The 18,309-nt window shown below is 40.7% G+C and overlaps 1 protein-coding gene across 1 annotated transcript; it reads left to right on the top strand.

The window, feature by feature from the left end:
• Positions 1-176: 176 nt before the first annotated feature.
• Positions 177-16,469, top strand: LOC133764198 (glycine N-phenylacetyltransferase-like). Its single transcript, XM_062197873.1, has 6 exons — positions 177-325; positions 8,665-8,754; positions 9,978-10,085; positions 12,872-12,998; positions 13,885-14,056; positions 15,999-16,469. Exons 2-6 carry the CDS (start codon positions 8,677-8,679, stop codon positions 16,399-16,401), a joined length of 888 nt encoding a protein of 295 aa, XP_062053857.1. The 5' UTR covers positions 177-325; positions 8,665-8,676; the 3' UTR covers positions 16,402-16,469.
• The last annotated feature ends 1,840 nt before the right edge of the window (positions 16,470-18,309 follow it).

Raw genomic sequence — 18,309 nt, forward strand, 5'->3', positions numbered from 1 at the left:
GAGAGGTTCAATTTTCTGGAAAAAGAGCCTGAGCCTGCCTACGGCAAATGTGTCAGTCAACCTGATAGAACCACCTCCCTGAAGAGGGGATGAGGGGAGAGGCTTGAGCGCGCCCCCTGCTGTCCAAAGGCTGAGCGGCTTAGTGCAGGTGTTCCACTAAGTTCAGAGATTTCTGGAGAGCATGGATCAAGGATCAAGGATCAAAGTACACCCTTCAAGATCACTGTACCTACTGAGGTAGCTCATCTTCCGCAGTAGTCCGCTGCCTCCTCCTGTGTTTTCCTAGGGACTTGTGCAGAGACTGAATGAGAAGACAGCTTTGCAGGTGAGACCAGAGGAGAATTATATTCTGGGACCTCTTATCTCCTTTTGCTTTCCCCATTAAAGTGGGATGAATCAAAATGTTCCTGTAGGATCTGGATAAGAATTATTGAGTTTATGTTTGCTAAGAATTATGCTGAGTAAAAGAAATCTCTTCTTTATTAGGCACCTACTGTATACTTTTATCAGGTACTTACTGTATACAGAATAGTATGCTTAAAGAAGTATCTGATACAAATTCCCATATGCAATATGCAATATATAGCTGACTTTCTGTAGGTATTTTGTTTTCATCCACTGTGCTATAACAAAACCCCGCAAACTGGGTGGCTTATCAAAAACAGAAATTTATTTCTGACAGTTCTTGGGGGCTAAGAAGTCCAATATGAAGACATTGGCAGAGTCGTTGTCTGGTGAGGACCCATCTCCTGATTAGAGATGGTTATTTTCTGCTGCAACCTCACCTGGTGGAAAAGGCCCTCATGGGGGCTGGTGCTGTGGCACAGTGGGTTAAAGTCCCAGCTTGCAACGCCAGCATCCCATATGGTCACCAATTTGAGTCCCGGCTGCTCCACTTCCGATCCAGCTCTCTGCTATGGCCTGGGAAAGCAGTGGAAAATGGTCCGAGCCCTTGGGCCCCTGAACCCTCATGGGAGACCTGGAGGAAGCTCCTGGCTCCTGGCTCCTGGCTTTGCATCAGCTCAGCTCTGGCCATTGGTCATTTGGGGAGTGAACCAGCAGAATGGAAGACCTCTCTCTCTCTCTCTCTCTCTCTCTCTCTCTCTCTCTGGCTCTACTTTTCTTTGTAACTCTGTTTTTCAAATAAATAAAATAATTCTTTATAAAAAAAAAGGCCCTCATGACCTGATCCCAAAAGGCTTGGTATTATCACCCCAGGGATTATGATTTCAACATATGAATTCTGGGGGACATCAGCATTCGGACCATATCTGACGTGTGTGAATGCATAAACCTTTGTTGTGTTTAAGTGACATGACTAAGTCTTTATTTCAATTCAAAGAACTCTTACATGCAATCATTAAACAGACATTTATTGAGTTTTTAAATGTGACACAGTGTGGGAATAAATGAATATATAACTTGAGGACCTGCACAGAGGGCAAAGTGTAATCTACTGTAGCAAATTACATGATTGAAGTATGTACATAATTCTAGGGGAGTGTAGGAAAAAAGAATGCCTTATTTTCTTGGATTGAGGGACAATGGAGGGAACAGATAAGGAAAAACTGATATTCCAGTAGAACTTTGATGAAACAATCAAAACTGAATTTTGAAGATAGTGTAGCAGTAGAGTGTAAAATAAAGAAAAGCCAAAGGTGTTACAGCAGATCCTGTGCTGACGGGGTGTTCTGTGGAAGAGGAACAGTTGAGACTAATATACCAGACTCTGATGATTTTTTTTAAAGATTTATTTATTTTATTTGAAAGGTAGAGTTATAGAGAGGCAGAGGCAGAAAGAGATCTTCCATCTCCTGGTTCATTCTCCAAATGGCTACAATGGCTGAAGCTGGGCCAATCCAAAGCCAGGAGTCAGGAACTTTTCCCAGCTCTCCCACGTGGGTGCAGGGGCCCAAGCACTTGGTCCATCTTCCACTGTTTTCTCAGGCCATGGCAGAGAGCTGGATCAGAAGAGGAGCAGCCGGGTCTCGAACCAGTGCCCATATGGGATGCCTGCACTGCAGGTGGTGGCTTTACTTGCTATGCCATAGCACAGGCCCCTCTGATGATTTTTAAAGAAAGCAATTTACAGAAACCAAGTGAATCTCCACAAGTGAAGATGCTGCCCCTTGCAGCTACCATCAGGATACAATGACTGCCTCAGTCGTTATGATTGACACTTTTCTCCTCTTAAAATATAAAAGAAAATACGGGTCAAATGAAAGGCATAGTGTTACCTGAAGACTGATGACAAAAACAAAACAAAACAAAAACAAACCTGATTCAGGGTAAACACATGGAAAACTCAAAGCAGTTAGTAGACCAAGCATTCCTCAACATGTTAAAACAACAAGAGCAAAAAATCTAGTGGGATTTTTTATAACAAGCCAATAAAAATAAATTTCAGCACAAATTCTCCAGGTGCAGAGTCTAATGATCATTCCAAAATATCAGTGTTGGAAACTAAAGAGCAAAAGGCTCTGAACACAGTGACTAGAGAATTGGGAAGCCAAAGTGATTAGAGACTCTGCTGAAGTTAGTGCCCCAATGTTGATAAACCAAGTTCACGGACACTGATGATAGGCAAGGCATCATTTAAACAATCATCAGCATATGATCAGGAAACACTTAGGGAAGCAGGAAGTAGAAGAGAGGTAATTCAGTTTGGACAACAGTGACTTGCTCCTGAGGTAGACAGGATATTTCAAATCTAAAATTTGTGTCCCATCAAGTCTAACAAGATGACTTTTCTCCACAGTTCCTAACACAGAGACAGATAGTGTTCACCAGGAGTGTGACAGGTCATCTACCCCTTAACACCATTCTCTCTTCCATGACCCGTTCCACTCCAGGTTTCTTTGGGAACTCTGTAAGCTTCCACATAGAAGTAACACCTCCCTCTTGTGAAATCTCACAGAGCTTAGGCAGAACTCTTGCCATTGTATTTAGTCCACCAATTCTCCTGATAATTCCAATTTGACAAAATGAGTGAAAAATGCAATCTTTATAAAAATATTTATTTTGAAAGTCACAGTTACAGAGAGAGAGAGGGAGAGGGAGAGGGAGAGGGAGAGAGAGAGAGAGAGAGAGAGAGAGAGAGAGAGAGAGAGAGAGAATCCTCCATGCACTGGTACACTCCCCAGATGGCTACAATGGCCAGTGCTGGGCCAGGTCAAAGCTGGGAGCCAGGAGCTTCATCCAGAGCTCAAGCCCTTGAGCTATCTTCCTCTGCTTTTCCCAGGCTATTAGCAGGGAGCTGAATTGGAAGTGGAGTAGCCAGGACATGCTTATAAGGTGCCCATATGAGGAAGTGGACATCACAGACATTGCCCCCAGAAAAATTAATTTTATTGGGACTGGCATTGTGGCATAGTAGGTCAAGCCTCCTCCTGTGATGTCAGCATTCCATTTGGAAAGGCAGAGAAATGTGGAGGGAGAGAGAGAGGGAGAAGGAGAGGGAGAGGGAGAGAGAGAGAGATAAATGTATCTACTGGTTTACTCCCTGCCTACAACAGGGCTGGGCTAGGCCAAAGCTGGGAGTCTGGAAGCCAATCTATTTCTCTCATGTGGGTGGCAGGGACTCAAGCACACAGGCCATTGTTTGCTCTCTCTGAGGGTATGAGATATAACAGGAAGCTACAATTGGAAGCAGAGCTGGAACCTGTATCCAGGCATTCTGACATAGGATGTGGTGTCCCAAGCCATCTTAACAACAGTACCAAATATCCACCCCATGATATATTTTAGACCACATGAAAATGTTTCATACCAAAAAGGCTCCTTTGAAATTTCATAAAATCTATAGCACTGCTTTGCAAATATGTAAAAAAATTTAGTCCTTTCTGTGTGGTGTTTACTAGTTATCTGACTGATTAATTTCCCTTATTAACATGTTGATGATAGTTTATTCTGAGCTCACAATTCCTCAGAGAGTTGTTCAGGGAAAGTGCATCAGTAGAGATCCTAACAGAGATGCAGAAGCAAGAAACCTGTAATAGGGATTCAATCTTATGCAACTATGTAGTCTACTTCAACAGTTTTATAAGGTTATTCCTTCAAGTTTGATTCTGGAGATTGAAGTACACATGGGAAACGGTGGGGAAGGGAAGATGGAATTAAAGTGGGAAAGAGCAAACAGAGATAGATTGAAACCATGCCCATCCCTGCTGACTCTGGCCTTGGTCGAATGAGTGTCTTCATACATTCCTCTATTGTGAAGTTGGACAATACAAGTGGCCGGGTGAAAGAGAAACTGAGGTGAACTGCAAATATAGCTGCTGTTTCAATTCTCCCCTCCCCCAAACCTCCCAAAGCAATCACTCTTGGGGAAAAGAATTCCAGGAAATGTTGTTCAGGCTAACCAAGGTGACACCTTACAAAGTCACTGCAGCAAGTTCTCAATCTTGATTTACTGAATGCAAGAATCAGGATGGATGAATGAATAAGGATTGATGCTTGGTTTCTACACTGATTACAAAAGTGAATTTAATATTGAAACTATATCAGTTTATTTTTAAATAAAGGAGACCCAGTCTTAGGTCATGGCAAATTTCATTTAAAAGTCTTGTCAGAGTTAGAAAAATAACAGGAAGAAGGAGAATTTCAATATGGAGAATTTCTAGATTAATAGACAGATATCTGAAAGGTTGGGAAGATAAGATCTGTTCTTTTATAGGGGGAGGTAAGCAAGTGTATGCAGTGTTTTTCTTCATAGAAAAGAAAATCTTTCTGCATGCCAGTTTTAGCCAAGGATGAAAATGAGCCAAAGTTCAGAGTCCTGAGGGGGAGGAGAAAAGGTAACTAAAGTTTAAGCAGGTTGGCTAACAAGCACTTTGTTCCAATGGGTCAGTGAGGATCAACAGTGTAGTTAACCATTCTTAGTGAAGAAACAGGGATGGAGAGAACACAGTATGGAGGGGGTGGGATGACAGGATGGCGATACTGATAATAGTAGACCAAAAAATCTTTTACCTGAAATTTTAATTTTCCTGGTAGTGGTTACTGAGCAGAGATTAATGCTGACTCAGCTTTGGGGAGGGGCAGGAGAGACCATCCATCTTTGTTTACTCATGAGGGCTAACGGGCCCACTACTCTATGAGACAAAGAGTGGGAATTTGGAGAATCTCATTCTTTGACCTTGTCATAGATAAAAAAGAACATGTGTGAGTCCTGTCAAAGTCATGTGGGGAGGGTGTGGTCCTTGCAGAAGGCCACTTCAGAGAGGGGCTGGAGGGATTTCTCTAACCTCTTTGTTTCCCAGAGTCACAGGCCTTGGGTTAAGTTAAGTTAAGTTTAGCACCATGAATTCTTTTTTTTTTAAATTTTTTATTATTTTTTAAATTTATTTATTTATTTTTTTTGACAGGCAGAGTGGACAGTGAGAGAGAGAGAGACAGAGAGAAAGGTCTTCCTTTTGCCGTTGGTTCACCCTCCAATGGCCGCCGCGGTTGGCGCGCTGCGGCCAGCGCACCGCACTGATCCGATGGCAGGAGCCAGGTACTTATCTTGGTCTCCCATGGGGTGCAGGGCCCAAGAACTTGGGCCATCCTCCACTGCACTCCCTGGCCACAGCAGAGAGCTGGCCTGGAAGAGGGGCAACCGGGACAGAATCCGGTGCCCCGACCGGGACTAGAACCCAGTGTGCCGGCGCCGCAAGGCAGAAGCACCATGAATTCTTCAGAGAATTGCATCTAATGGAAAACACTTTGTCCTTAGCCTTTTGTTTTGTTTTGCAAAGTAGCTTTATGAATATTCTTGCCACACATATTGGAAAGGTACTGTTGGAGAATTTGCCCTACCTCTCTCAATGATTCTTGACTATGGCTGCATGAGAAGAATTATCTGTAGCTGTGTTGGAGATAATGTGGAGCAAATGGAACTCTCATACAATACAATGAGAATGTAGAACAGACAATTTCTTAAAAAGTTAAACATACAGTTAGCATATGACTCTGGAAATGCACTTCAATATTATTAAAAGCATACCGGCACACAAAGATTTGTATGTGGATTTTTGGTGGCAACTTTGTTCATAATCACCAAATCTAGAAACAACCAAGTGTCATTCAACTGGCAATGGGTAAACAGTCTCTGATATATCTGTGCCATGTAACAATAGTCAACAATTAAAATGAACGACACATAGGAATAACATGGATCTTCTGAGTGAAAACTAGTCTCAAGAATGTATGGGATAGATGTTTGGTGGTGATTACATCCCTGGTTTGGATTCCTGTATCCCATTTCAGAGCGCCTGTGTTTGAGTCCTACCTCTACTCTCAAATCCAGCTTCCTGCTGCTTACGAGGCAGCAGGTGATGTCTTCAGTGATTGGTCCCTGCCATCAAAGGCCATACAGGATTCAAATATCTCAATTGCTTCTCACTATCGATGTGCATCTGGTCAAGTCATATAAAGCCTGCATTTCCTTTACTTTTCTCATTTTCTTCATTTCTCAGGTTTCCATTACACGTAATCAAGCTTGGAAATACTGCACTGCATCATTGTTAGGTTCCTAATATTGGGGACTCACAGGAAAAGAATTTTCTGTTTTTGTTTTGTTTTTGGCCCTAGCAACAAGAAAACATATGCTTTGCTTGTAATGCTGACAATTGTTAAAAATTACTGACATATATAGAATGCTACTAAAGCTAGGCATTAGGCCAAAGACTTAGAGTTCTCATTTGTGGTATACCACATTACATGTATTACTCCCATTTAATCCTTCTTACCTTGTTTCAAATCCACAGCACATTGTAATGCATAGGAAAGGATACTTGGTGGGTCTTTTTTTTTTTAAATGCAATATGGGCTGACTAGTTCTTCTGCTAATGACAATAATAAAAAAAAGAGTAGGCCAGCGCCACGGCTCAATAGGCTAATCCTCCGCCTGCAGCGCCTGCACCCTGGGTTCTAGTCCCGGTTGGGGCGCCAGATTCTGTCCTGGTTGCCCCTCTTCCAGGCCAGCTCTCTGCTGTGGCCCGGGAGTGCAGTGGAGGATGGCCCAAGTGCTTGGGCCCTGCACCCCATGGGAGACCAGGAGAAGCACCTGGCTCCTGGCTTTGGATCAGTGTGGTGTGCCGGCAGCAGCACGCCAGCCGCAGTGGCCACTAGGGGGTGAACCAACGGAAGGAAGACCTTTCTCTCTCTCTCTCTGCCTGTCAAAAAAAAAAAAAAAAAAAAAAAAAGAGTAGTAGCAATCACAATCATTAAGTGCTTACCGCATCTCATATGCTTTCAAAACATCTTCCATAGACAGTATGATCCAATGTTCCCACTCCTGAGAATTTACTCAAAGGAAATCAAATCAGCATATGAAAGAGTGATCTGTACCCCCCTGTTTATTGCAGCTCAATTCACCATAGCTAAGATATGGAATCAACCCAGATATCCATCTATTGATGACTGGATAAAGAAAATGTGGTATATATGTGATATGGAAAAGTACTCAGCTGTAAAAAAGGATGAAATCCTGTTTTTGGCAACAAAGTGGATGCAATGGAAGACCATTATACTTAGTGAAATAAGCCAGTCCCCAAAAGACAAATATATGTGGTAGTTAACACAGAATACTAAAAATATATAAGAATGAAACTGATATCTTATGATTTGATTATTGTTTATAGCCCTTATCTACACTCCTTTATAATAGTGATTTTTCTATTTTTTACTTGTTAAACATTATGGTTAAATGTGCATTAAACCTGTGATTATAAAGTAAATTGAAATTATGTTATTGCAGAAATTAAAGGAAAAAAAGAGAAGGAAGGAAGGAGGCTTAGGGGAGGGTAGGATTTGTGGTTATCTTCATAGTACTATATCTATGAAATACATGAAATCTATTCTCTTGAACAACTAAAAATTATTTAAAAGCAAAAATAGAACAACAGCAAAAAAACCTACCTTTCATGTATTGGTTTGTTTGTCTCAACTACTCTCTGGAAAAGAAACTATAGTCATTACCCTCTACAGATCATGAAACCAAGGTGATGATATTAAATAACTTGTCCAATGACAGTCAGCTTATAAGTGGCACAGTGAGGCTTGTCAAGAATAGAAATTAATCTCAAAATATGCTCATGCATGCTCAGAGATTGTTAATATCAGTACATCCTTAATTATTGAAGTTCTTGGTGGCATAAAAACAAAAAATGAAATTCCAGGGGCCGACGTTGTGGCATAGCTGATAAGGCTGCCACCTGTGATGCCAGCATCCCATATGGGCACTGGTTCACGTCCCAGCTGCTCTACTTCTGAACCAGCTCCCTGCTAATGGCCTGGGAAAAGCAGCAGAAGATGGCCCAAGTGCTTGGGCCTCTTCCACCCAAATGGGAGACACAGATGAAACTCTTGGTTCCTGGCTCTGCTTGGCCAAGTCGTGGCTTTTGTGGCCATCTGTGAGGTGAACCATAAATAAATAATAAAAATATAGAAATATTTTAAAAAGTTAAAAAATTATACGAAAAATAATTTCAGAGGAAAGCACTTGTACTTAAACCAGTCTTAAGTTTTGTTGGAAGTAGTGAGAAATTTGGAAATTTAGTTAATGGGGAACCAGTGAACCACCAGAAATGGAGGCCAGGCTAGTGGCTAAAACAACAAACTATCCAAATGTCTTCCGGTTGCTCTTATTCTTTGCTATCTTGATCCTCTCTTTAACCTAAGGTACCTGCCGAGATGATCCATTTGCAGAAACCACAGTTGCTGCAGATGCTGGAAAAGTCCTTGAGAAAGAGCCTTCCTGAGTCCCTAAAGGTAAGAATGCAGCATTTTGGGGAGAAAAAGGCCCAGCAGCTGCACAGAAGAGTGGAAAGGAGATGGTAGCATCCACTTGGCATCTGTGCAGGCACTCACTTTTGTCATATGGCATTTAGTTTTCATTGCCTTGATGCAAGGTGGGTATATTATTACCTTGCAACTAAGGGATAAATGAAAGCTTTTATGTGACTTGACTAGCATCACACCAAGAGTGAGTAGCAATGCTAACATTTGAATACAGTATGTTCTTTGCTGTGTGATAACTTAGGAAACATTTCCTGTGTCCTTCCATCAAGTATGTTTTATAACAGTGAACATTTTTTCAGAGTTGCAAAATTAACTAAACTTACACATTAATGTTTAATTTGTTCTTCCTAAATAATAACATGCCTGATAAGAGATTAACAAACATTTCATAAATATTTCATCAAACCACAAAGGACTTTCATCACCAGACTTATAGCTTTAATACTATGTTCTTTCTAGTTTTTAGATAGGCAGGATCTGATTCAACCTTTCCAGAAGGTAATCTGGATAAATACATACTGACCTTTGGTCCAGAATTCTTCTAAAATTCTTCATCTAAAATTTGGAACAACAGGCATAGCTACAAAGATGTATACCAAAAATGCTCTTTGAAAAAGTAACCTAAACTAAATGTTAGACAAAATAGAAATGACAGGCAATTGAAGGTAGAAAATTGAGTCAGAATACGTTAACATAATTAATATTATGTAATCATTAAGCATGATTATGTAGACATATAACTATGCCCAAAGTGTGTGTGAGAAAAGGTAGATTTTAAATAACATATTTTAGATAATCTCATTGTTTACAGAATTGGGTGTATATGTAAATAAATGGAAGTAGTGGGAAGACATACTAAGTTATACAATGTAAGAGTGGATCATTTGTTTGTTTTCTTCTTTTAACTGATTCATTAAATTGTACATATTTATAGAGTACTATGTGATGCTTTTAATTTGTTCATTTCACTTATAGGAATTATGAACTTTATTTATTTGTATAATACTCTCGTGGTTTGATCCAAAAACCTATTTCCATTTGATGTAATAAAATAGAATCTGAGGACAATTTGAGGACTCTATGATCTATCAGCTATTTGCCCTAATTTCACAGATGTAAGCCTGGTCAAACACAAGGTGTTTTACAGTCCCTGCATAATGTGCTAATCCTCCCACTTTGTTTAAATTTCATAGGCTTATGGAACTATCTTCCACATGTATCATGGAAACCCATTCAATCTAAAGGCCTTGGTGGACAAGTGGCCTGATTTTAATACATTGATTGTCTGTCCTCAAGAGCAGGTAAGTTGCTAGAAGTATAATAAAGGTGATGCTGTGATCTTTTTTTTTCTGTGTGCTATAATGTCCCTATCAATAGTATTAATGCAGGGGAAACAGAGACAGATCATTAATGATAATCTCTGGCCCCAGGAAGCTCACAGTCTGGAGGAAAACAAAAATAAGGATATAAATTACAACATGGCATGAAAATATGTTAAAGCATAGAAAAACATCTATGTTATTGTTTTAAGAAATTGTTCTTGTGAGATAATTGTAAGAAATTGAGATAGAGCAGAATTACTGGAAGAGAGGTGATAGTTTATGTAAGCCTCAACCACAAAACAACAAAAGAAACTATTTCTCTAGCGCACTTATTAGAATCTTTTGTTTATGCTTTACTGTTGAAAGTTGGCTATAATGTGTCGGGTGAAGATCTTTTCTGATTTTTTCCTTTTCCTTCTCCAAAGTAGGGAACTTTTCTGCTATCATTTCTCTGAATAGACCTTCTAGTCCGTTTTCTGTTTCCATGCCTTTAGCAACTGCTATGACGCATATGTTTGGTTGTTTGATAGTATACCATAAATCATGACCACTATTTTCAGTTTTTTCTTTTTTTTTTTTTTTTGTCTGACTGAGATATTTCCAAGAATTTGTCTTCTAGCTCAGGTTTTCTTTTTTCTGTCTTCCCAAGTCTGTGGTTGAGGCTTTCCACTGTATTTTGTATTTGGCATATTAATTCCTCATTTCTAATATTTCAGTTCTATTCAATATCTCAGTCTCAGCAAAATTTTTCTTCCAATTAGTGTATGGGTTTCTTTATCTCATAAATTTTTTTCTCTGCATTTCTGAGTAATTATATGATCATTCTTTTGAATTCACTTTCAGGCATTCCATCAATATCTTCATCTTCACATTCTAATAATGAAGTGTGTTCCTTTTGGGGAATCACGTTGTCTTCCCTGTTCTTGATTCTTGTATTTCCACATTTATTTTTTGCATTTGTGGAAGTACTTGTTGGGTCTTTTTTTTTTTTTTTTTAGAGCTCTTAGTAAGCTATTTTATTTTATTATTTTTTTGATACATGTAAATTTACAAAGTACAACTTTTTCATTGTTGTGGCTTTTTCCCCCATAACCTCCCTCCCAACTGCAGCCATCCCTTCTCCCACTCCCTCTCCCATCCGCTATGCATTTTATCTTTGAACTATGCCTCTCTGGCTTAGTGAGTATCTGCTCTTTCAATGGATATCCAGAGGCATGTGTTGGGTGTGGCCAGTGTTCAAGGGTGGGGTGAAAATTCACGGTGACATCCAAGTTGGGCCTGGTTGATCTCTTCTATTGTCAGCATCAGGGAGGTGTGTTCACACTTGTTGTAATCAAAATTTCACCTCCTCTCTTCCAAGATCATCAATGCCTGGGGTTAGCCCACAATGGTTACAACTCCCACCTATGCAGGCATATTAACTGCACAAAGTTAATTGGCAATGACCTACCCCAGGCAGTCAGGGAGCTCTGATCCTCTGAAATCAGACAGAGTGATTGCCCAGCCATCCAGGTCTAAGGAGTTTATGTGCTTCCTTTATTTGGATGTGAAACTATGGTCTTCCTATTTTTTACTTGTTGAAATTTATGACTGGTTGTGAATTAAACCTGTGACTATAGAGTGGATTAAAAATATGTATTTGCAAAAACTGATGCAGAGAGGCAAGAGAGCTAAGCAGTTGTAGGGGAGCAGGGGAGTGAGGGAGGTGTGGTTGTTTTCTTGGAACTGTACCTATGGAAGGCACAAAATCTGATCTCTTCATACTAATAAAATTTTTTTAAATAAAATTATAATAAAGATATAGTAATCAAATGCTATGGTACTGGCATACAAACTGGCAATAGAGAACCCAGAAATAAATCTAAATATATGTGTATAGGATCAACTAATTTTTCACAAGGGTACCAAGAGGAAACAATGGGGAAATGGTGGCCTCTTTAATAAATGGTGGTGGGTGAATTGGATTTCCAAATACAGAAGAATACACCTGGAACCTCACCTTGTACCACAAGCAAAAATTAACTCAAAATAGACAAAAGACTTCATTGTAAGACCTACAAATATAATGTTCCTAGGATAGATCATAATGGGACAAACTCTGAACACTAGCTTTGGCAATTATATTTTTGGATATAGCACCAAAATTTCAGGCCACAAAAGTACAAATAAATACACTGAACTACACTGAACTAAAAATCCTCCATGCAGCCAAGGAAACAATCAATAAAATGAAATGGAAACCTATAGATTGAGGAAAATGTTTTCAAATCTATATCTGATAGAGTTAATATCAAAAAGTGTTGAAGAACTTAGGGCAGCGCCGTGGCTCACTAGACTAATCCTCCGCCTGCGGTGCCGGCACCCTGGGTTCTAGTCCTGGTCGGGGCACCAGATTCTTTCCCGGTTGCCCCTCTTCCAGGCCAGCTCTCTGCTGTGGCCAGGGAGTGCAGTGGAGGATGGCCCAAGTGCTTGGGCCCTGCACCCCATGGGAGACCAGGAGAAGCACCTGGTTCCTGGCTTTGGATCAGCGTGGTGCACCGGCCGCAGTGCGCCAGCCGCGGCAGCCATTGGAGAGTGAACCAACGGCAAAGGAAGACCTTTCTCCCTGTCTCTCTCTCACTGTCCACTCTGCCTGTCAAAAAAAAAAAAAAAAAAAAAAAGAAAGAAAGAAAGAAAAAAAAAGAAATAGTGCAATGAAATACTAAGCAAAGATATTGCAATCACTTGCTACAAGCAATTTGATTTATTTCACGTTTCTCAAACAGGAGATGACTGATGACTTTGATCACTATACCAATACCTACCAAATCTATTCTAAGGATCCCAAGAAATGTCAAGAATTTCTTGCCACATCAGATATAATCAACTGGAAGCAACATTTGCAGATCCAAAGTAAGGAGATGGAATGTAGTCTGGCTGCTGGAACTTCCTTTGTCTACGTCTGCCTGGTCACTTTTCATCCTAAGCACATTCCCTGGGGACCTTGAATTCCTTCTGCCAAACCCCAAGCTCTCAGCCTGGGACTCATTTCTGTGCCAGCTGACATCACCTCCTCAGTGGAGTAGAATTCAAATAGTGCAGACTATGGATATTCATATAAAGAACTTCAACAAATGTAATTTCTTGTTAGTGAAGATTCATGATATATTTTAAAGACATATTTAGGATCCCTTTCAGACAACTGTGTGTCAAAGCAAAGCTTTCCCTGTGTCCATGCATTCCTGGGATAATAATGACAGCTGGTTGTGCCATAGAGTGCCTCTTAGATCACCAAAGACAGCACCTTCTGTGACTATGGCACAGAGTGCCTCTTAGATCACCAAAGACAGCACCTTCTGTGACTATGGCACAGACTCCAAAGGCTGTCATCCTTGCTCTGCTTGTAACTTGCTTTGCAATACTGATAAAATTGACTTAACTTACATATTGTTTAGTTTCCTTATATAGAAACATGAGAATAATAAAAGAATTCAAAACAGAATTAATGTAAGGATTAAGAGATATCTTAGATTGATATCTAGGCATATAGTGTGGGCACAGACAAGATTGACTACTTTTTTTGAAATTCTACTTCTTGGATTTCACAGTGATATAGCTAGAATTTCTGGTACAATTTTGTTTTGCCAAAGAGAAAATATACTCGGAGCAGCTTGGTCATGATCGAACAGTTGATGGCAACAGAAGCAGCAAAATAACCTGACTCTAATGGTGCTTACATCCATTGGGCCACTTGTAGTGACTAAACGGGTGATTCTCTCCTTAATTTACTCCCTTCTAGGTACACAGTGCAGCCTAGATGAAGTAATACAAAATCTTGCAGCTGCTAAGTCTGTCAAGGTCAAGAGAACACAATGTCTTCTTTATATGATGCCTAACACAGCCAAGAAACTGGTCCCTTTGCTGCTGGAGACGATGAACCTCTCTCCTCAACCTGTCAGACCCAAGGCTATGTGAGTTTTTTTTTTTTTTCATTTTTTAAAATTTGACAGATAGTTAGACAGTGAGAGAGAGAGACAAAGGTCTTCCTCCCGTTGGTTCACCCCCCAAATGGCTGCTACAGCCAGAGCTATGCTGATCCGAAGCCAGGAGCCAGGTGCTTCCTCCTGGTCTCCCATGCAGGTGCAGGAGCCCAAGCACTTGGGCCATCCTCCACTGCCTTTCTGGGCCACAGCAGAGAGCTGGACTGGAAGAGGAGCAACCAGGACTAGAACCTGGTGCCCATATGGGATGCCAGCGCCATAGGCAGAGGATTAATCAAGTGAACCATAGTGCCGGCCCAGGCTATGTGAGTTTGATAAAGATATTATGCACTGCTGATATCTTTCACTCTTGAAGGAGTCTCCCAATCTCTGTCAATTTCCAAAGTGTAATGTGGATTATACCAATCACTGTTTAAAAGCCACAAATGTTTTCCCACTCATGTAGAATAAAACCCAAACTCCTCTGGGTCCTTGAAAGCTCCAGAAAATCTGCACACAGGACTTCTTGGACTTCATGTTGTCCTTGCTCACTTTGTGCCATTTGGTTCTCACGGATCCACACATCTTGGACCATCGCATTTGCTTTTTCTATGCATAGAATATTCTTCCCTCTCATTGCCACATGCTTTTCTCTTTTTACCCTGAATATTCTCAAATTTCATTTCCTTTGATGGTTCTTTTCAGAACATCTTACCTATAACTACCCCTCCCCATAATTCTGTACCATGAAGCCCAATTTTTATTTACTTTATTACACTTCTCACATGCTGTTTTCAGATAATGTGTGTTGATATAATGTGTTTGTTGCTTGAATACTTTTCACAATATTTGAAACCCAACAGAGACTGGAGCCTGTCTATAATATTCACAAATAGACCTTCAATATCTACAACAGTGTCGGGCACATAGTAAATGCTTAATAAATATTCATTTAATGAATTAACCTCACAGAGAAAAAATTTTCCAATAAAGAAAATTAAACAAATGATTAATTTCTTCTCACCCATTGATGTTTAGTCTATGACTGAGTAGAATTGAAAACTGATGACAGAATTTATATGGAAATCTCAATATTTAGAGTCTCTTAATAATTCTAGAAGACTTCTATTTAGACGGTAAAGCACATTAAATCTCATTGGATTCCCTTGTCAACCTTGTGAGATAGATAGGGTAAGAGATATTATCTCATTTTGCTGCCGGAAAGCGTGCTCTGATGTTGAATTGGCTCTATCACTATGAATGACTAAGGGCACACCTGGGCCTTGAGTGTAGACCTAATTCCACATTCTGGACTCTTTCCAAAATGCCTCCTGTTGCTCCTTTACCCCACTGTAGGAGGCTTCAAACTTTAGCATCCCTTAACTAAGATTATCTGCACTCCACATTACTGCCCCCTCAGCCGCTCAGCTTTCCCATTTTTTCAACAGAGTGGTCCAAGGACACTCTGACACAGTGATTCTGACTTTTCTTTTTGCTAGCATGTACTATGGGGCATTTGTTTATTTTAATTTTTAACCATTTTTCTCATCTATATAATTAGCATGATGTCACTTGCCCCATCTTACATGATTCATCACAATATGAAGAATGGAACTTGAGTATTATGGAATTATTGTTGGTGTGACATTTTCCTAGGTACTTGTAGTGCGATGGCTTATATTTATATCTGTCTTTTGACAGAAGTGATGCTAATATTCTCATATTTTGCAAGAGGAAGTAAAGACAGAAAGACTGGAATTACCTGCTCAAGATCACATAGTCAATCAGATTTCAAATCCAGGCAATCTGGCTGCAGAGACCAGACTTTCATCTGTGCTCCTATTTCCTCTTAAAACAATTTTGGGGGAAACAACTTGAATCCTTCACAGTATATGTGACATGATAAGCTATCATTTTCTCTTTCTCTCCACAGTAATCAAGAGATGTTTAAGTGTTCATCCCTGGGTGTTGTCCATGCTGCCTTGGTAAATAAATTCTGGCATTTTGGTGGCAATGAGAGGAGCCAGAGATTCATAGAGCGTTGTATCCGGAACTTCCCCAGCTTCTGTCTGCTGGGACCTGAGGGGAGCCCTGTGTCCTGGTCCCTGATGGACCACACTGGAGAGGTGAGGATGGGAGGCACTGTGCCTGAGTACCGAGACCAGGGCCTCATCTCCTACCTCATCTGCATTCAGATCGAGGCTCTGGACAAGCTTGGCTTTCCTTTATACAACCACACAGACAAAGCCAACAAAATTGTACAGAAAATGAGTCACACCCTGCATCACGTGCCCATGCCCTGTGATTGGAACCAGTGGAACTGTGTGCCTCTGTGAAGCCAGCTCTAAACACAAGGAGTATTGGGCAGGCTGTGCATGTTGCTACAGGCGTGGATGAATGTGCACAGACACTTGCAATCAGCAGTATAGGAGGGGGCATACTTACAGTTTATAGATTGGCTTCACATAGAAGGAGACCCTCACCAATCACCCTGGCTAGATTTTCTGATGGCCATCCAAATATTCTCTGTGTAAGTATTTTATCTGGACTTAGGCATCTAAATTCCTCATTAGAAGGACTTGCCAATCTTTTCCCCCAGTAGTTTGTAATCTCTTGCTAACTCTATTGTCCATCTGTCATACTATATGGGTCCTCTGGAGCAATAGCACACTGACCATGTCTTATGTTGCTGCTGTTGTCAGTAGGACCCAGCCATCAAGAAAGACTGAAGCTAGCATCTCAGGCAGCCTCCCCAAATGTCCAAATTTTGGACTTGAGTTTCAGCCTTCTTTCTCTAGGGAGAATTCCGGAGCTTTGGGTTTTCCTGATTATGTCATACTGGTCCAGGGTGGAGGGACTGTGGTGGCTGAATGTACACTAGTCCCAGCAATCACCTTTGTTCTTAGCTCCCTTACTCCACACGCATCTAGAGTTTGCTAGACCCAATAGCACTTTGATACAGGGAAAAAAATATCCAGTCCTGGGGGGCAGGGGCTGGCTCTTTGGCATAGTGGTTATTGGCACCACCCATAGTGCTGGCATCCCATATGGGTGCCAGTTCAAGTTCTGGCTGCTCCACTTCTGTTCCAGCCCTCTGTTATGGCCTGGGAAAGCAATAAAAATGGTGGCCAAGTCCTTGGGCCTCTGCACCCATGTGGGAGACCTGGAAGAAACTCCTGGCTCCTGGCTTTGGATCAGCCCAGCTCTAGCTGTTGTGGCCATCTGGGGAGCAAACAGGTGGATGGAAGGACTCTCTCTCTCTCTGCCTCGCTCTAACTCTGCCTTTCAAATAAAATAAATTAATTTAAAAAAAAATCCAGTCCATTGGGTGGCCACATGAAAAGGCAAAATGCTGAATGAACTCTCCAAGCCTTTCCCTTACCAGGGATATAGTAGGATCTTGAGGATTTGCTTACTGCCTTTACATTAAGACAAGGAGAGGTGCTATTGCCAGGACATGCACGTTATTCCACACCACTGCTTTTGTGCTTAGCAGCCCCTTGTCTGGATCCCTTTTCCTTCAACATTCAGATTCAGGAAATACGGATACTAGTTACTTGGGCCACCTCTAAAAGGTCAGACTATCGAACAAGTTGCCTAGACTGCTCCTTCTCCTTCCAGGAAGAAGCCAAGAGTTAGGAGCTTCCAGGGGAGGGGTCATGACAAGAGAGTGTTATGCATTTTCCTGCTGGCTTTGATAGGTTTCAGCCTCAACTGGTGTGCAGGAATATTTCAATTTATCTCTGGATTTCTCACAGGGCAATTGATTTGTGTGTTGTTCAATTAATGTGTCTGTGCTGGGAAACTGGGAGGAGGGACAGTGCATAGCATACTATTTCACTAAATTGTAGCTATTGATTGATTTTAAGATTTTTCCCATCATCTTTTGTTTTCATAAATTTAATTAGCAAATCTAGCATTATGTTTTATCTTTATTAGGGGTAATTGGGATCCTAAGGTCTGTACATTGATATTTTAAATAAACTTGACAAATTTTACTGTTTTGTCCTATGTCTCCTCTGTATTTTGGGACTACAATTATGCATATGTTAGATAGCTTGATATAATTCCACGTGTTACTTAGGATTCTATATATTTCTCAAAATTTTAGAGTATTATAATTTTTATTACTAAATTATCAAAGGTTTGTGAACTCCCTTGGCCTAAAGTAGCACTGTCCTTTCTCATGGACCCTCACTGTTCTTCTTCAGAAAGTTATATAGTGTCATACTATTAGCCACTCT

The sequence above is a fragment of the Lepus europaeus genome, chromosome 7, assembly GCF_033115175.1.
Source record: "Lepus europaeus isolate LE1 chromosome 7, mLepTim1.pri, whole genome shotgun sequence".
Taxonomy (NCBI): Eukaryota; Metazoa; Chordata; class Mammalia; order Lagomorpha; family Leporidae; genus Lepus; species Lepus europaeus.